Consider the following 20,106-nt stretch of genomic DNA (forward strand, 5'->3'; position numbering starts at 1 on the left):
TGACCATGGGATCTGTCTTTTACAATGCAATTGTTGAATAAAGGTGAAGTCATGGTGGCGTGACACGTCACCTTTCCAGCAGGCAAATGAGTTAGAGAGCAAAATGCAACTTTTGAAGGATGGACATGTCAGTTTTGGACTATATTTATGGTGCCTTTAGGGGTGTGGTTTGGTGAAGCTTAGGCTGAGAGGAGAGAAGAGGTGAGATGCGTGGATGTCCGTCAGTTAGCAGAGAGGCCTAGCTGTTCCTGTCCTTATATCTTTAGTTCCCTGATTCCCTTTTGGAAAACCTCCATCATCTCCTGGGTGCAGGGGGTGGTTTACCTACAGACCGATAGGTTTGTATTTAGCCTATATCGTTCTCAGAATCTCAGCATTAATATATTGGTCTCTGAATCTTTTGTCTCTCCACCTATCCACTCCGTCAACAATATATTGAATGCAATATTTAGATGAACCTATTGTCTCTTCATCTATCCCTCCGTTAGGTATATTATTCTCGGGCATGATTATTTACTAAACTTTTGTCTCTTACCCTATTTCACTCCTTCATTGCACAATGTCATTGCATAATTAGTCTGTATAAAATGCATAACTTCTTCTGTCATGAGATTTGATGTTTGTAATTGTGACCTGATGCAGATGAGCCTTTATATTTAAATTGAGATAACATTTTCATTATTAACCTTACTGATTATTTAATTAATTTACTAAATGGTTAGTAAGTTAGTAATTATCATTGCCATCAACTATTCAACTAATTGATCCATCGACTAAGTAGAAGGAAAGCTGATATCAAGATTAGTTATTTTTATGGATAACCAAAGGGATTTATAAAAAAAAAAGAAATATTTAATGAGACTAACAAATTGACCCCAGCGCATCAGGGATACTGGGTGAATGTGTATGGGCCATTGTAGTGATGTTTGTTATGTATCGATCCCTGATCAATTATTAGTATTGGCACTGGATCAACTGTGCCCCCTCCCTGTTTTTGTAAATAATACGTAGTTGTCATATTGCCTGTTCGAATTAAGACAATTTTGTGTTGTAGGTGAGGTAGGAAGGCTTTGATTGCTAGATGAACAGTTTGTAGCTCTAGGTGACTGATCACAGATTCCCTGAATAGTGAGGTTGTGGAGATGTGCTCCCCACCCTGTCAGAGAAGCTTATGTTCTTAGAATTATGTGGGGAACTGAGTCCGGAAAGGGCCTCTCCTTGTATAGATTCTGTGGATTCCACCATTGCCGAGAGTGAGGCCTGCAGATGGCTACCAAAAATAGATCTTGAAGTTGACCCACTGATTGAGTCCATTGTTGAGAGACATTGTTCTAGACGTCTCATGTTTTGCCTCAGTCTGTGTTAGGGTATGCGAACGCCAAGTGTGTGCTAAGTAAGCATAGCCCCTAGGTACGACTAAGTAGCAGCTGGCTATAGAGGAGACTTTTGTAGACTGATGGTAAACCATACACGATGTAGCAAATTTAGGGGGTTTTGTGTGTTTTGTTTTCAAATATTTAAGTAGTTTGCTTTGATTAGCTAGTCTAGATATGGGAAGACATGGATATTTTGTCTTCGTAAATGTGCTGCTACCACTGCTAGACATTTTGTGAATACTCTTTGTGCAGTGGTAATCCCAAAGGGAAGAACTCTGGGTCTGTTGTGACTGATTTCAAATTGTTGGGAAACTTTTGAAGACGACACCCGACAGGTGGGGGAATGGTAAGGAAGTAATTGCTTGTTATTGGCATTTGAGGAACAGGTACTGTTTCCTCTGCCTCTCCCTTTAAATAGTTTCCTCCATAAGAACATTTGTAGAAGATACTAGATGTCAAGTTTTGTCCCTGATTTTTATATTGTGACCCGAGGTATCTGTGGTAGCTGTTTTGGCACCTTGTTTGTAATTGGACCTAAGAAAACAACCAAGGTAGGTGCTAGTTTGCAGAGTTCCCATTTATTTAGCTACCTCAGTGTCCTTTTTCATTTTTTCAAGGGCTGTGTCCACTTGAGGTCAGAAAAGCTGTTCTTTATCGAATGGAAGATTTAGTATGGCCTATTGTACTTCATGTTAAATCCTGACACACTTAACCATGCCTGCCTACATGATAGGATACTGGTGTTAATACCACTAGCAGCGGTGTTGGCTGCATCTAATGCACATTTAAAAGAATCATTGGTAATAAGTTTACCTTCATTTACTATTTCTTGACCCCTTATTCTATGCTCCTCTGGGAGGCGTTGGAAGAGCCCCTCCATTTTGTCCCAGCGGGCCCCGTCACACCAATGATTAGCACCTTGTGCCACAACTCTTTTACCAGAGTCATCTATGAGATCGGACTCTTTTTCTGGAGGTGGTGCATCTCCAGTTGTTTGGGTGTTAGTTATTTTCCTAGCATTTGACACTACTAGACAGTCCAGGGTTAGCTGACCTTTAATAAAAAAAAGGGGCTGATGGTACTGCTTTATACTTTTTGTCAATGCGTGGAGTAATTATTCAATCCAAGCTTTGACTGGATCTTTAAAAATGTTGTCTGAATGACGTGTCATACCTTTAGAAATTCTAAATAATGTGCCCCTATCGGTGCAGTAGATAAAGTCTCAAACAGAAAATCCTCCTCTATTGAGTCTGTATATAGAGGAATTTGATGAAATGTGACTGCACGTACTATTAGGTCCTGATGAGCAGAGGGATCATCAGGTGGTGATGGGCAGTGACTGAGGCTCAATATCCTATTCATCCCAAGGATCCCCCTGGTTGTGTATTATGAGGGATGCCTTGATCGTCCTCTACTATAGATTCAGGAGATATATTACTGCTTCAGGCATATGTGGTGAGTGAGATGGAGGTGTAGGTGGTGTTTGTGGTATTGTGAAGTGAGAATGGGGATGTGCAATGGACAGCATCTTTACTATTCTTCTTTACATGTTGAACAGGAATGTCCAATGCCTATTCTAAATTCAACTGGTTTTTATAAGTTTGTCGTTTTGGAAGTTGTATCATTATTTTCTTAATTAAAGGCGGATTTTGCAGTGTTTTTTTATTTTGGATTGAGCTTATGATGAAATTGCTACAGAATTGGCTCTGAGGAGATTTGGGCCCTAAAACTGAGCATTTTGGTGGGGGGAGCATTGTTTCGACAAAAGACTATTCGGTTCTGAAATATGTGGTCCCTATTTCCGAGCAGAGACCGAAGATAGAGGGTTGTGTCCTCGGATGTAAAGAAGGTGGAGACCCCTGCTGTAGACCGAACTTTCGGAGCCGAGCTGGCGGAAAGGCCTTACGAGTAATGTTTTAGGTGTGCGCCATGGCTTGTCTGTAGCAGCGGCATGTGAGCAGGTTTTTCAGGGGAAACCAATGGTTTGGGTTTAGGATCTGTAGTAGAAGTACTCACTGACCATTGCTTCTGCGCTGGCTGAAGAATGGCCGGGTTAGCCTCGGATTGGGACTCAGAATCATGGATGGAAAGTGATTCCTTCAGTGCCGCTGAGGTTTCTTTCTTTCTCTTCTTCTTGTTGACTGAAGATGTCCGGGACACCATCCACTTGTTTGCGCTGCATTTCCTGTCTTCTTGCACATCAGTTCCGAAGAGACTTTTTGGATCAAAAGGATTTGCAGACATCACAGGTGTCTTCTCAATGCTCGGGCGAGAGCCATTAGTTACAAACTGGATGTTGGTCGAAGTGAGGGTATTTGGTGTGACACTTCAGATAGTCACGGAACAGAGCGCGTTCCATCAGTATGTCATTCTCTGAGAACGTTGGAAAAAGCGAAGCTTTAGCCAGTGCTTTAAATGGAAACATGGAAGTGCAGGTACTGTGTACCAGAGTACCTGCTTGTTTTTAAGAAGTGCCGGTACTCTCCAATTAAAAGTATTACATTTCTCTGGAGAAGTTCCGGTACTCCCCCTCTTAAAATAAAAAAGTGCAGGTACTCCGTACCGGACAGTACCGGCCCAATTAAAGCACTGGCTTTAGCCGATCCGTGTGCGACCCGTGAGCAGAGGAAGCGAGCCGAAGCCCCGCTACGGAAAGAATGTATGAAGCACAATAGTAATACCGATCTGAACAATGCAGTCGAAAGATATAAAGGAACCAAAGGGAGGCCAAAGGAGGATCGAACCAGAGCACCAAATATTACATCCGAATTAGTCGGTAAAAAACAACAAAATGAAGATGGCATCGATGATCATGAGCAGTATTACCAAGAGGAGGAGTTACACAGCGTTGGTGACTCGAAGAAAACTTCTTGGAACAAAAACAACTTGTAATCATCTGAGCCCAACACTAGATGGCAGACTTAGCACAGCATGTGCATCTACAGCACACATGCCTCGAACAAAACTTTTCCAGTATGAAATGCAGAGAAAGTGACCAAAGAGGCATGTGGAAGGAGAGTTGTATGTACTGCCCAGAGTGTCCTTCTAATCCTGGGCTATGTGTGCCGGCATGTTTTAAATTGTACCACACACAACGGAATAAATATGAGCAACTCTGAGCATAAAAGTGAAAAGAATTGTCTTTCGTTTTATATTTTTGTTCAGATTTCAAGGTTGGCATTAGTGTGATGGATTTATTTGGAGCTGCTACTTTTGTAGTTATAGTTTTGCATGTACTTCCAATTGGTTTGTGTTATCTTTTTTGTAAAAAAAAATGTGATGGTGGTTTGTGGACTGGCGCTTGGCTGGCGGTGTGCTTAGACTGGTGCTTGGCTTACGGTGTTCATGGACTGGCACTTGGCTGGAGATCTGCTTGGGCCGGCGCTTGGCTGGCAGTGTACATGGACTGGCGCTTGACTGGTGGTGTGTATGGACTGGCGCTTGGCTGGCGGTGTGCATGGACTGGCGTTTGACTGGCAGTATGCGTAAGCTGGCATTTGGCTGGCAGTGTGTGAGTAATGACTTGCTGCTGACCACTACACACAATGCTAGCCAAACGCCAGTCCACACATTCCGCCAGCCAGAGTGAATGTTGTGTTGCGTGATGGGACCTTTAATGGCATTGTCTTTATTTTTTATTTATAATTTTTTTTTAAATTTCTGTTTTATTTTCGTACAAAGAACAAAGAGAGGGCCTAGATATACACAGCACAGGTTTACAACCCTAAACTAGGCGGTCGCGCAAATCAGAGGATACACAGGTGATTCAAAAAAAGTCTACCAAAGTAAACTGTACACAGCATGTCGTCTACAACCCTCAGAGGGCCGGCCGCGTAGTTCATGTGTTATAACATTAGATTGCAGTCGTGGAAAAATGTCAACACCCATAGTCAACATATGCAATATCATAACGAGAGAAAAGGAAGAAGGGGTAGGCAAGATGCCTACAGAAAGAAGACAGTAAAGAGTAAACTGGTAAAGGACGGCGAGGGAGTAAAAAGATCAGGGGAAAGAAAGGTGCCTGTGACAGGGGAGCTATAAAAGACAATGGTGATGAGGAAAATACTGGCGGGCAGGGAGGGAGGGGAATAAGGGTAACCATCATTGTACCCTAATCAGGCCAGGGACCGTGCATGCATCATGTGCATCAATGGGCAGGGCTGTTATGGTTCTGCAAGCAGTCTGTCGGGCTCAGTTGGAATTACAGCATCTTCAAATAGGCATAAGGCCAGGAGTTTCGGGGGCAGGAAACACGCATGTTCTATTTTGCAGAGGTATGTAACTAATGATCACCACATTTTGGTGAATCAGGTGTAACAGGACTGTATGCGCGCTGTGAGGAGTTCCATAGTCACAGAGTGCCATAGTCCCTACGTGCCATAAGCGCACGAACCAAGTGGCAATGGGGGGAGGTCTCTGACTTTTTCCAATATAGCGCTATGAGTTGCTTAGCGGCCCCTAGCATATGGAGAGCAATGTGCCAGTCACTACAGGTGAGGGCTCATAAGTTGTCGGGCCTAAGGCCTAGACGGATTGTGGCTGTGGATTCAGGCAAAGGGAAGCAAGCCAAGTACCTCCTTGATATGACTAAGAACCTCTTTCCAGAACAGGGCCAGGAGAGGGCACGCCCACCAGATGTGAATGAAGTCCCCAGAAGCGTTCGAACATCTCCAGCACTGCGGGGAGGATGTGGGGAACATCCTGTGCGATCGCAAAGGTGTATAGTACCATTGTGTCATGACCTTGTACACAGTTTCTCGTTGTGAGATGCTACGATATACCTTCGGTATGTCCCGCCACAGTAGGTTCCACTGAGCATGCATAATTTCTGTAGGGGACATAGATTGCCATTGACGTTAGTATGGGTGAGTGGCTATCAGCGGGGCGTGTTGCAGGATCTTATAAGTCCGGGAAATAAGATCCTTCGACTCATCAAAGGAGCGTACCAGCCGGTCAAAAGGGTTGATTAGCCTGTTGCATCTCCGGAGAGGGCAGCCAATGCTGCAGCTGTGCATACTGGAGCCTAAGAGTTGAAACTCCTCCTTGCATTGGGCAAAGGTTTTGAGAGTGCCCTCCGGCGTACATATCTCGGATCGTTCTACATCCACATATGGTGTTGTCTTTTGATGTGAGTGTTGAAATGTGCGGGGCCTGCGGTGTGAATGGTCTTGTGTGTGTGTGTCATGAATGAAAGGTGTGTGAATGCCCTGTAAATCGGGTGGTGCCTTGATGCGACTTTACCGCTCACGAGCTGGGAGCCATTGTTTCAATTTTTTGAACTTTCAATTATTAAAAGTGTATTTCATTTTTGTGAAACCTCTGGTTAACAAAATTTACAGTTTTGAACCTTTCTCTCACCCTCATGCCAAATCCAACCAGTATGTGTTTGTACTTCAGGAATAGATGGCTGTGAAGTAATATTTGTCTATTCTGTCTCCCAGGGTGTACATTGTCTGATTGGGAAAATCTACCACTCTAGAAATCCCAACAGGTTTTCTTACCCACAACGCCCTAACCTAAAATCACACATTATCCTTGCATTTCTGTGCACTTGTGTGTGGGCCAAGTGCTTGCGACAAGGAATGTCCAAAAACTAGTAGAGCTTGCCCTTTTGGACACACTTAGATTCCCTCTCAGTTTTTTATTTTATACGTTTTTAGGCTGACTGCTTGGATACAAGTGAGGTAACATTTTTATCAGGAGACCGAGGGGAAAAATGGGTGGTAGGAAATTTGTGCCACATTGGGGAAAAAAAGCAAAAGACACACAATTGATGGACAGAATGCAGAACAAATTAAATCATTCACCCCAAGTCAAGAGATCTGGGTTAAATCCTTCATTCTTTTGCTCACCATGCCACCCAAGTTTAGACTGGGTCCATCATTTGCTTCCTGTAACACTTTTTTCATTAAGTGGGATAGGTATGCCCAGACGTGGGTCCCTTGCTCACTGTGCCACTGGATTCAAGCTAGCCTGGCTGAAGAAGGGTGACATACCCTGAAACTGGTCCCAGGATGCTTGTTTCCGGTCCAGGGAGGACCTGGCCTGGCAGTTCGGTCTGGACTGTTCCCATGGGGCACAGGGTTAGGACTTATTTGCATATGGCTGAGTTCAAACTGGGGTGGCGTAGTGGGCAAAAGAACAATGGATTTAACCCAGATCTTTTGATTGGGGGAGAATGTTTGCATTGTCAGCATTTGGTTCATCATTTGTTTGCTGTAACACTTTTCGCCTAAGTGGGATGGGTATGCCCAGACGTGGGTCCCTTGCTCACTGTGCCACTGGATTCAAGCTAGCCTGGCTGAAGACGGGTGAAATACCCTGAAACCGGTCCCAGGATGCATGTTTCCGGTCCAGGGAGGTCCTGGTCTTGCAGTTCGGTCTGGACTGTTCCCATGGGGCACAGGGTAAGGACTTATTGGCATATGGCTGAGTCCAAACTGGGGTGGCGTAGTGGGCAAAAGAATGATGGACTTAACCCAGATCTTTTGACTGGGGAGAATGTTTGCATTGACAGCATTTCGTCCATCATTTGTTTGCTGTAACACATTGGGAAAAAAGGCTATGTTTCGATGTAAAAATGTGATGCATCCAGGTTGTGTTTTAGGCCGTTTCCCATTGCGGGCACTAGGCCTACCAACACAAGTGAGGTGCCATTTTTATCGGGAGACTTGGGGGAACAATGGGTGAATCTAGAACTTTCCATCAGAGAATTGTGAGGAAAATGTGTTTTTTTTTGGTCTAAGTTCGAGGTTTGCAAAAGATTCTTGGTAAAAAATATAAAAATGTGGTGAGAGCCATGCAAGTCACCCCAACCTAGGTGTCTAGTTTTAAAAAATGTGCAGGTTTGTTATGTTTCCCTAGGTGCCAGCTGAGTAGGGCCCAAAATACACAGCTAGGCACACTGAGAAAAAAGGATCGGTTTTCAATGGAAAAATGTGATGTGTCTATGTTGCGTTTTGGGCCGTTTCCTGTGACGGGTACTAGATCTACCCACATACATGAGATACCATTTTTATCACAATACTTAGGGGACCACATAATAGTAGAACAAGTGTTATTAACCATTATCTTTCTCTGCATTTGTGGCTTCCAAATGTAAGACAGTGTTTACGAAAAAGGTAATTTTGAGAAATGCCCTCTAATTCACATGTTACTATGACTACCCACAAATTCAGAGATGTGCAAATAACCACTGCTTCTAAACTACAGATCTTGGGCCCATTTCTGAAATTCAAATGTTTCCTTGATGCCTATTTTTCTCTCTCTATATTTTACTAAATGAACTGCCGGAACACAATGAGAGACCACTGCAAGGTGCAGCTCAGTTATTGGCTCTGGGTACCTCGGGTTGTTGGTGAACCTAGAAGCCTTATATATCCCCGAAACCACAAGGGTCAAGAAGCCGAAATGGTATTCTGCTTTTAAAAATCTGTCACAGTTCAAAGTTACAGGTGAAAAAATGGACACCAATGGCTGTTTTTTTGCAACTCAATTTCTAGATTATTTTTTTAAACTGTTACTTATAGGAAAACTTACAAAGGATCTACACAAATGTCCCTTGCTAAATTCAGATTTTTGTCTACTTTTCAGGTTTTCGAGAAAAACCATTGATTTCACACTCGTTTCTACCACTAACTGGAAGGAGGATGAAAGCACATAAAATAGGAAAAATGGGCTATATCCCAGTAAAATGCCAAAAAGGTGTTGCTTGTTCCTGACAGCAGGGAAGAAGATGATTTTAGCACTTCAAACCTTTTATTGATGCCATTGGCAGGACTTTTTTCCCATGTCTGTAAGGAGCATAAGTAAGGAAAATGGTCAGCATTTTAAAAAAATTAAATGATTGCTTAATTTAAAAGCAATCACAGACATGGTGGTCTGCTGACCCCAGCAGGCCACCATTCCTGTGATTTTAGTGATTCCTTAGGGGTTGCAAATTGCAACATATCATTAATATTCATGAGGTAGGTAGATATACGACCCGCTAGGAATTGCCTATTGAAACTATATCAATGTCGTACATTAGGGATAACGATTACCTAACTGCAATTCACCGAGAATCGCAATTAGGTAATCTCTATTCACAATATCGATATATCTGGCACTGGATGTTTATGTATTAATAATCTTATACCTTCCATGTCCTTCAAACTATTATTGGCCTTGCCACATACACCATGACCACTTAATGGTCTTAACTACTCATGGTCATGTACGATTATATATCAGCTTAGTGTTTGCTTTTGAGCATTTTACTCTTTCATTTATCTTAACAAAACAAAACATACAACATACTAACAAAATCAAGGGTGATTTGGGTCCAGAATCAATCAATTAGAAAGCAAGCGATAAACCAAACTTGTTTCTAACTGACCTCTCTCGTCAATGCACTCTATAGTTACAACATTTTCCAGATAAAGAACCTCAAATGTGATTATCTTAACATTTTACTTTTCAGTTAAATACTTTTTCTATTCTAGCTTAAAACACAAGTGTTTGGACAGTATAAAAACACCAATTTAAAAGACAAGATTCTTTATAACTTAACACAATATAATAAAAAAAAGTGAATGCTCACTATTGACGCTCCCAAGGATTCCAACTACAAAATCCACTATTTGTAATGTATCTGTGGAGTTCTGAAGCAGCAGCAAGCCCCTATGAAATACCATAAGTGCTGTATTGGTGTCACCCAGCTGTAGCATAGAATATGCAAATCTGTAGTAGCCCTGAAAGAAAATACAGAAAAAGCATATCTCAATATAAACAATGTAAAATATGTGGCCAAAAGACCCATGCAAAAGTACAGCGCTCACCCTACTGCAAAGCATGCAGACTAAAGAAGGTTAAATTAATTAATCAATACATTACAGGACATCAAGTTATAGAAATAAAAGAATTCACTGTAGATATTTTATGAAATTGTTTCACATTTCCGGATGTGACTGAAGATACACTTCTGAATGGTTTTAACCACTTCGACGCTATTGACGGAACCGTTCCGTCACGCCCCTCGGGTGGGCTGTGCTCATGACGGAACGGTTTCGTCACGGCCCACTCGCCGCGCCTGCGCGGCGCTGATTTCGCGCCGGCGCGTTTTATTAAGCGGGCGTGGCCGTGAAGGAACCATACCGTCACAAGCACAGCTCACCCGCGAGCCGTGATGGAACGGTTCTGTCACCCGGGCAGGTGAGCCGCGCGCCCCCCCCGCGACCGCTAGCGCTGCGGCGGAATAGCCGCCGCAGCGAAGGTGTTAAATCATGGGTCTCCATCTTCTTCTGTAGTGAGAGCTACTTCTGATCTGTGAAATCATTATGAGCTACTGAAGGCCAAGCAGCTCACGCATTGTTACCAGACACAACCATGCCAAGCTTCACTGACTTTAAGCCTACTGTCCATAGAGTTAGATACTATGTATATGAACAAATTCATAGTGACTATGGACACTATAACAGGGCTGCCATGTGTGTCAGTGAGTGTGTGGTCTTTGGGTATGCATGAACATGTGTGCATATGATTGGGGACCTCGCCTGCTTCTAGGGAGCGACCACTGCGCCTCTGGCCTGGTCGCCCCCCTGCTCCTCTCCGCGCCTGCCACTGCAGCCCTGACTACCTGCTGACAGAGTTCCTTCGCCGACGCCGCCAGCAGCGCCCCAGCCGCCGCTGGGCCGCCCGCTCTGCCGGTCCCGTTCCCGCGCCTCCTGCCTGCGGCCCCGCCCCCCCGCCACACGATTGGTTAACCCCTTCCTGCCTCCCAGCGGACCCGCCCTCCCTGCTCCCCTCTTATGACGCCCCCTCAGCGACCGCGCAGCGGGAGCACCGATTGAGCGCCAAAGGTGCGCCAAAGGTAAGCCCGTCTGCGCCCGTCCGCGCCTGGACCGCGCCCAGTGCCAGGACCCCTGGCCCCCGCAGTTCCCAGCCCACCCGCCGGACGTACGACGCCGCCACCCTCATCGCACTCAACGACGGACGAGTCCCGGGATGCTACCGTGCCACCCCGAGACGCTCCCATGGACCCTTCTGCTGTACCGCCTGCAAGTTCACCTGCATCCGGACCTGCCTCGCACCAGCACCCGCCAAGACGAACACCAGCAGCAACCACCTCAAGTGCATCCTGCTCAACACCCGCTCAGTCCACAGACACGCCATCGAACTCTGGAACCTCATCGACACCACTGCTCCTGACGTTGCCTTCCTCACGGAGACCTGGATGAACGCCTCCTCAGCACCCGACATCGCCATCGCCATCCCAGAGGGCTACAAGATCACCCGGAGGGACCGCACCGCCAACCAGATAGGAGGAGGCATCGCCATCATCCACAGGGACACCATCCGCATCACGACCTACACCGACGACATCCTGACTACCGCCGAACACCTACACTTCCAGATCCACACCGACCCCACACCGACCCGAAGACCACCCTCAGAGGCACCCTGATCTACCCACCCCCGGGACCACGCACCCAATTCAGCGAGGACATCGCCGACTTAGTCAGCCCGCATGCCCTCCCCTCCGCTGACTACATCCTCCTGGGGGATCTCAACTTCCACCTGGAGAACAACTACGACCGCAACACCACCACCCTGCTCGACAACCTCGCCAACCTCGGACTCAAGCAACTGGTGACCACCCCCACCCACCTCGCCGGACACACACTCGACGCCGTCTTCTCATCCAGCAAAGACATCGCCTTCAGCCACGCCACAGGACTCCATTGGACGGACCACAGCTGCGTCCACTTCACCTTCAGAAGAACGACGACCCACCACCACCAGCAACAGGTCGCCCGCAGAAGCTGGAGCAAGATCACAGCCGACCAGCTCGCCGCTTCCCTGAGCCAGCACCCTCCCGCCAGCTCAGCGAACCCCAGCCAAGCCGCCGACAACCTGACGAAGTGGATCAGCAACTGCGCGGACGAACTCGCCCCACTGAGGACCCCGCCCAGCAGACCCGGCAGCAAGAAGGCCCCGTGGTTCACCGACGAACTCAAGAGCTCCAAGAAGAACTGCCGAGCCCTCGAGAAAGCCTGGAGAAGGGAGCCAACACCGGACAACATGACCACCCTCAAGCTTGCCACCCGGAAGCATCACCAACTGATCCGCGACACCAAGAAAACTGCATTCAAGGAGCGGTTGGATAACAACGCACACAACAGCAAGGAACTCTTCAACATCGTGAAAGAGCTCTCCAACCCAAACGCCGGAAACAACGACATCACCCCATCGCAAGAACTCTGCAACTCCCTCGCCTCCTACTTCCACAACAAGATCGCAGACATACACAACAGCTTCAACACCCAACCGACGAACGCCACGTCCAACTCGACCGAACCACCGCCCCCCACCACCACCCTCCGCGCCTGGACTCCGATCTGCACCGAAGAAACCGTCCGCATGATGAACTCCATCCACTCCGGATCTCTGACCGACCCCTGCCCTCACCACGTCTTCAACAAGGCCGACGCCGTCATCGCACCCCACCTGCGGGACATCATCAACACCTCCTTCACCACCGCCACCTTCCCTGAGAGCTGGAAGCATGCCGAACTCAGCGCTCTACTCAAGAAACCAACAGCGGACCCCACCGAACTCAAGAATTACCGCCCCATCTCGCTGCTCCCGTTCCCAGCCAAAGTCATCAAGAAGACCGTCAACAAGCAGCTGGCCGCCTTCCTCGAGACGAACGGATCCCTCGACCCCTCACAGTCTGGCTTCCGAGCCAACCACAGCACCGAGACCGCCCTCATCGCTGCCACCGATGACATCCGAACCCTGATGGACAACGGAGAAACAGCGGCCCTCATCCTACTAGACCTCTCCGCGGCCTTCGACACCGTCTGCCACCGCACCCTAGTGCAGCGCCTCAGCAACGTCGGAATCCAGGAGAAGGAGCTGGAATGGATCATCTCCTTCCTCGACGGAAGAACACAGAGAGTCCGTCTACCACCGTACAGGTCAGAGGCCACCGAAGTCATCTGCGGCGTCCCTCAAGTATCCTCGCTGAGCCCAACCCTCTTCAACGTCTACATGAGCCCCCTCGCGGCCATCGCACGCCAACACAACCTCAACATCATCTCCTACGCCGACGATACCCAGCTGATCCTCTCCCTGACCAACAACCCCGCCGCCGCCAGAGCCAACCTTCACGAAGGAATGAAAGAGGTAGCCGAGTGGATGTCGACCAGCCGCCTGAAGCTGAACTCGGACAAGACGGAAGTCCTCATCCTGGGATCCTCGCCCTCCGCCTGGGACGACTCCTGGTGGCCCCCCGCCCTGGGCACCGCACCCAAACCGACAGACCACGCACGCAACCTGGGCTTCATCCTGGACTCCTCCCTCTCCATGACCAAGCAAGTCAACGCCGTCTCCTCGTCATGCTTCAACACCCTGCGCATGCTACGGAAGATCTTCCGGTGGATCCCCACCGAGACCAGGAAGACTGTCACCCAGGCACTCGTCACCAGCCGACTGGACTACGGCAACACCCTCTATGCCGGAACCACCGCCAAGCTCCAGAAGAGACACCAACGGATCCAGAACGCCTCAGCCAGACTCATCCTCGACATCCCACGACACAGCCACATCTCCGGACACCTAAAAGACCTGCACTGGCTCCCGGTCAACAAGAGAATCACCTTCCGTCTCCTTACCCACGCACACAAAGCTCTTCACGACCAAGGCCCGAGCTACCTCAACAACCGCATCAACTTCTACGCTCCCAAACGACACCTCCGATCAGCCAGTCACGCCCTCGCCGCCGTCCCCCGCATCCGAAGAACGACGAGGAAGGTCCTTCTCCTACCTGGCCGCCAAGGCCTGGAACTCTCTCCCGACCGACCTGCGCCTGACCCAAGACCACCTCGCCTTCAGGAAGAGGCTCAAGACCTGGCTGTTCGGGTAGCAGCAGCACCACCCCCCCTAGCGCCTTGAGACCCTCCGGGTAAGTAGAGCGCTCTATAAATGCCTATGATTGATTGATTGATTGATTGATTGGGATGTATGGGTGACTGACAGCCAGTGTCGTATTTAATTGTGGTCAAAAAACACAAAGGGCCTTGACTCAAAACTCAGCAAGGCTGAGCCAAAATATCAATATCAAAACAAAACAAAACAAAACAAAACAAATGCCAGTGCTGAGAGCCTAAGTGAGAGGCAAGTCAACTGTGGAAGAAATGGTTGTTATGAATGCAACATAAAAACCTGCTTCATGAATTGCAGCAAATAACTTTTTAATATTTCTTTTTTTAAAGTTCTTGTGATGCTGAATTAATTTAGTACATGGGAATACAAAAACAGTTTATATACATACTATATACAACAAAAAAATCACAATGAAGTCTTAAACAATGCAAACACTCTTGGCCAATTCACACATCCAACAAAACATTCATACCAAACATATAGACATAAATTGGACTCGGCGTCAGCAAAGACTTTCAACTGTAAATTTTTGAGGACAAAATCCTAAGCACGGTTTGTCACTGTCAAAAGTCTTTTCAAATATTCAAATTAAACAAAGAGTCGATCTCTTGCTATCCACAAACATCCGTTTGTGAAGATGGTGTTTTTCCAATGACCCGAGACAAGTAGGTAGGTCTACGCGTTTCAAACCCCGCCAATGCCGGGGTTCTCCTCAGGACCAATCATGTAACTGAAACAATAAAGAACATGGCTTTAGGACTGCAATCTATACTCAGAGACTGGTCCCTGCATTACAACTAAGCAACTGTCATACCTTAAATACTTCGATTGAAGACTCAACTGGTAGTATGTAGTGTTCCCGAAAGTGGAAATGAGCGGGGGCTATAAATGAAAAGAAAAATCACCCACAGACAACAATTAATGCAAGTTCTCATTCGCACTGCGCTCACAACTAGGCAGCGAGAATGGCGATTTACTTACGCTCAGTAGGAAAGACTCCTCTGGCTCCGTTTTTCTGAATTGGCGTTCGGCGGTGTGGCTGCTGCATCCGCTGTGAGAGGGAGACGGGACAAGACGTTAGGGAGTGGGGGAAGCCGAGCCTGATGCCCTAAAAGCCTCGGCGGTGTAATGATGTTTGACAAACCTCCGTAAGCCAGTTTGAAAATCCCGGTAGGTCGACTCGTTGTGTCTCCTTGGATCACTCCTCCATGAAGTGTCGATGGGCTGGGACTTCCTGTTTAGATAAAGAGCTAACAGGCAGGAATGATGGGAGATGTAGTTCCATCTGAGGTGCGTAGTTGCCCTTGTTGTCTGAACTACTGGTGGCGCTTCAATGTGGGAAAATCTAGCTGCTGGGTTTATAAATTTCAGAAATTTCATTCAGCCCGCTAAACGCAGTATTAAATTTCATTATTAGCAGCGCTTCGCGCTGACTAAGCGTAGCCTCCAAATCTCCTTCTCGTGGGCCTTTTTCAATTTTGGACAGGACTGTCCATCTTATGTCAGTCTGTTCGTGCTTTTGGCTTATCCAATGGTTTACTAACGGCGCATTCTCGATCCCTCGCCGGATCCTAGATTTATGCTGCGTGATCCGGTGTCTGATTTCTTGCGTAGTCTTGCCAATGTACACTTTGGGGCAAGAGCAAATGATCGCATAGACCACATTTCGGGTTTTGCAATTGGTAAACACATCGTGTTTCCAATGAATGTTGTTGACTGAGAACACCGATTCCTCTAATGTTGTTTCACAACATATACATGTTCCGCATTTATGGTGCCCTTGGGTTGGAGGTAATCCGAATAAGCTTCTTAATGTGGGGGTTTTTCAATGGGAAGGGCTGCCCTTACAATATGATTAGCCACGCTCTTGTCTTTTTTGTAGGCAAATAGTGGGGTGTTGAAAAATCCTCATGAAGATCCTTAAGTAGGTGCCAGTTGGACATTATCAACTTTTTATGTTGGTTGGCTGCTGGGCAGAAGGTGGTCACACAAACTAGTCTCTTTACCTCCGATTTGCTTTTTCTCTCTAGCAATGTCTCTCGTGGTGTCCACCATGCTCTTTTGAGCGAGTTCTTTAATAGTTTTTTTGGGTATCCTCTTTGAATTAGACGATCTTTAAGTTGTCTAGCATGTTCAAAGTATTCCTCTTTACTGGAACAATTTCGACGAATTCGAAGAAACTGTCCGTATGGGAGGTTTTGTCTAAGACTGCGAGGGTGGTTACTGGTAAAGTGTAGGGCCTTATTTCTATCAGTTGTTTTACGGAATAAGGTGGTACTCAAGCCCCCTTCATTAGGCTCAATTTTGACGTCCAAAAATGTAATAGATTTATTAGAGGCCGTACAAGTGAACTTGATGTCATTAGTTCTGGCTCCAAGCCAGTCAACGGCCTGCGACGAGAGCTGACCAGCCCTGTCCCCTGGACCCCCACGCCCACCCACCGCCCTGAGGTAGGCCCTGCAAGGGGAAACAAGCCACGCCACACCACACGGCACCCCCGGCGACCCAACCGCTCAGGGGCCCCGGAGGCTGCGAGTGAACGCACCACACCAGCTCGCAGCAAGCTGTGCCACCGACGCGCCTCACCCGCCGGCGCTGGGATCGCCCCGCCGGGCTTGGCGGGCACCGGAGGACAACTGGACTCGATCGCTGCGGGGCCCGCACAGACGCCATCGACCCTGGGTCAGCCCGACCAACCACGGAGACTGCGCGCCCCTATCTCCTGGGCCCCTGTACCCATCCGCCCTCAAGTAATTGACGCTAACCAGCGCCGGACCAGTCTGACACAGAGGAGCTCGGCCCACACAACGCACACACTGCGGCCGCATTAGAGCGGTCCCTCTCGCAGTCGACCCAGCATTAGGGGGATCTCCCGAGCCTGCGCGGGTGCGGAGACAGGGCGACCCGCACCCTTCACTACTGCTGGACCTATGCTGGACCACGAGGAACCCCTTGCAGCGTCTGGCGACGTCTAGAATCACCCGACAAGGCGCGTCTTCCCAAGCCCGAAGGACGGACACATTCGGAGAGACCGAGCGACCCGACCTGGTGGGCCACCACGTGGCACAGCCGAGTGGCAATTTGCAATCAAGACACCCACAGCGACGGCCAGTACACCCGAGGGATCTCATGCCAGTCAAAACACGGCCGCCTCGCCCTCCCCAGACGGAGGCATAGTGCCGAATTCCGGAGTCCTGCGGTGAAGCAGTCCTCCCCCCAACCGCGGACCACACGCCGCCACCGTCCAGCACGGGCGGAGCGAAGAGCCTGGCCAGGAGAGTCACGCGCACAGGCCCCAACACTGCTCATTACGGAAGCATCCCCAATCGGCTACCTAGCTGCGAAGACCACCCACATGTCAGGGGGGACCAGGGCGAAGACCGGCACTGGAGGGACACAGGGCAAAGGAAAGATGGTGAAGAACACAGAGGCTGACCAAACCGCCTCCAAACTGGACACTATGCTGGCAGCCATGGAACGCCTGGAGGAATCCATGCAGCTGACCCGTACATCACTGGAGAACAGGATCGATAAGGTGGCTGTAGACCTGACACTCCTCCGAGCGGGCCACAAGAAACTGTCCGACCGCACCACGACCCTGGAACATACGATGGCGGAGACCACACCCAAGCTGGCGCAGACAGATAAACACATCCGTGACCTGCTCAACCGGGTGGAGTTCCTTGAGGACAGAGCGGAAGATGCGGAAGGACGGGCCAGAAGGAACAAGATACGCATAGTAGGCCTGCCGGAACGATGGGAACGGAGAGAGACGGCGGAACATATGGAGACCTGGCTCAGGGAGCTACTACCGGAAGGCACGTTGTCACCACACTTTGTGGTGGAAAGAGCACACAGAGTACCATCCCGTCCGCCCCCGGAGGGCTCCAACCCGAGACCAATGCTCATGCAGGTGTGGAACTACCGTGATCGGGACGCCATTCTCCGCGAAACGCGGAAGCTGTCGAACATACAGGTAGACAACACCAAGGTAATGTTCTTCCCTGATTACACCATACAAGTCCAACGCCGGCATCAATCATTCCTCGCGGTGAAACAGCGGCTCAGACGCCTGGCTCTCAAATACTCATTACTGTTCCCGGCACGCCTCAGAGTGGTGGCACTGGACAAGACCCACTTCTTCGATACTCCGGAGGCGGCGACGACCTGGCTAGATTCGGGAGTGGATGCGAACCACGGACCCGCACCGATGGAGCAGCGACGTAACCGAGGAACACGCAAGCGGAGGCAGCGGCACGCCTCGAGGGCCGGGTCGCCGACCGTGGAAGCAGAAATCGGCCCCACTCCAGAGCAAATACAGAATGAACAACAAGAGGCCCTCCGAATAGCAGCTGAGATCAGCAGGTCACAATCACCTATCCTGATCTCCAACGCCAGCCCACGGTCACGCGGGAGCGAGGACGACGACTACATGTACGGACTACCAGATGATTCGAATGCAGAGGGCCTACCAGATGTCACACCCCAAACATCAGATCTAAAAGCTTAAGCAATCCTCATCGGCCTAGCCCTGGCTAGACCACTGCAACTGAAATCGTAGAGTAGTTTGTTCACTCCCAAGGATGGCCCGATCGGGGGTCCACCTCGGCGCTCCTGGGGACCCCGGCGGCCACGACCGCCCCCATCTCCGGGGTCTGTGCTCTGCTCCCAAACCCCCCCCATCTGCTGAACTGCCGTGGAATCGCCACGGCACCCGGAGGAGAGCCGGAGCTGTTCCGCTGGAACACCACCAGGAACAGGGTTTTGGTGGGGTGGACGGACCCCTAAAGGTGAGTGCCCCCCCCGAGGGAATAACAGATGAGATCCCACCGGGGACCACCAGCGCATTACATACAGCGCTTTTACTCCTTGCTCCATGCTGACTTGTTAGCTGCTCTCTGAGCTTTTAAAATCACTCGTTTTCGTAATTCTTTGTACTTTTAATTAAAATTGTTGTCCCTGTTGTAAATTCACCTGGCACATGCCTCATTGTATTTGCATCCTCTTACGAGCACTGTAATCGGTGTAATCACCGCTTTTTGCCGGTCCCTCGCCTTTGTTTGCTGCTTGTTGGCGGACATCTTTGGTTGGGGAAGGGGAAGAGGGTGCACGTGCTAGTCCTCTCTCTAGGAGGCGACTAGGGCTTAAAAGCAGACAAATTAGGCAGATCGTCTTGACCACCAGCGCATTACATACAGCGCTTTTACTCCTTGCTCCATGCTGACTTGTTAGCTGCTCTCTGAGCTTTTAAAATCACTCGTTTTCGTAATTCTTTGTACTTTTAATTAAAATTGTTGTCCCTGTTGTAAATTCACCTGGCACATGCCTCATTGTATTTGCATCCTCTTACGAGCACTGTAATCGGTGTAATCACCGCTTTTTGCCGGTCCCTCGCCTTTGTTTGCTGCTTGTTGGCGGACATCTTTGGTTGGGGAAGGGGAAGAGGGTGCACGTGCTAGTCCTCTCTCTAGGAGGCGACTAGGGCTTAAAAGCAGACAAATTAGGCAGATCGTCTTGACCACCAGCGCATTACATACAGCGCTTTTACTCCTTGCTCCATGCTGACTTGTTAGCTGCTCTCTGAGCTTTTAAAATCACTCGTTTTCGTAATTCTTTGTACTTTTAATTAAAATTGTTGTCCCTGTTGTAAATTCACCTGGCACATGCCTCATTGTATTTGCATCCTCTTACGAGCACTGTAATCGGTGTAATCACCGCTTTTTGCCGGTCCCTCGCCTTTGTTTGCTGCTTGTTGGCGGACATCTTTGGTTGGGGAAGGGGAAGAGGGTGCACGTGCTAGTCC

At 48.7% G+C, this 20,106-nt stretch overlaps 1 protein-coding gene across 3 annotated transcripts in view; it reads right to left on the minus strand.

The window, feature by feature from the left end:
* The window catches only part of TRANK1 (tetratricopeptide repeat and ankyrin repeat containing 1), a 1,005,982-nt gene that overhangs the window by 788,446 nt on the left and 197,430 nt on the right, over positions 1 to 20,106 (minus strand). For all 3 annotated transcript variants that reach the window (XM_086964756.1, XM_086964757.1, XM_086964755.1), the window contains one exon: positions 9,958 to 10,108. In XM_086964756.1, coding sequence (XP_086820882.1) covers positions 9,958 to 10,108 — 151 coding nt within the window. The remainder of the gene's footprint in view (positions 1 to 9,957; positions 10,109 to 20,106) is intronic.

This window comes from Lissotriton vulgaris, chromosome 4_1 (assembly GCF_964263255.1).
Source record: "Lissotriton vulgaris chromosome 4_1, aLisVul1.2, whole genome shotgun sequence".
In the NCBI taxonomy this organism is placed as follows: domain Eukaryota; kingdom Metazoa; phylum Chordata; class Amphibia; order Caudata; family Salamandridae; genus Lissotriton; species Lissotriton vulgaris.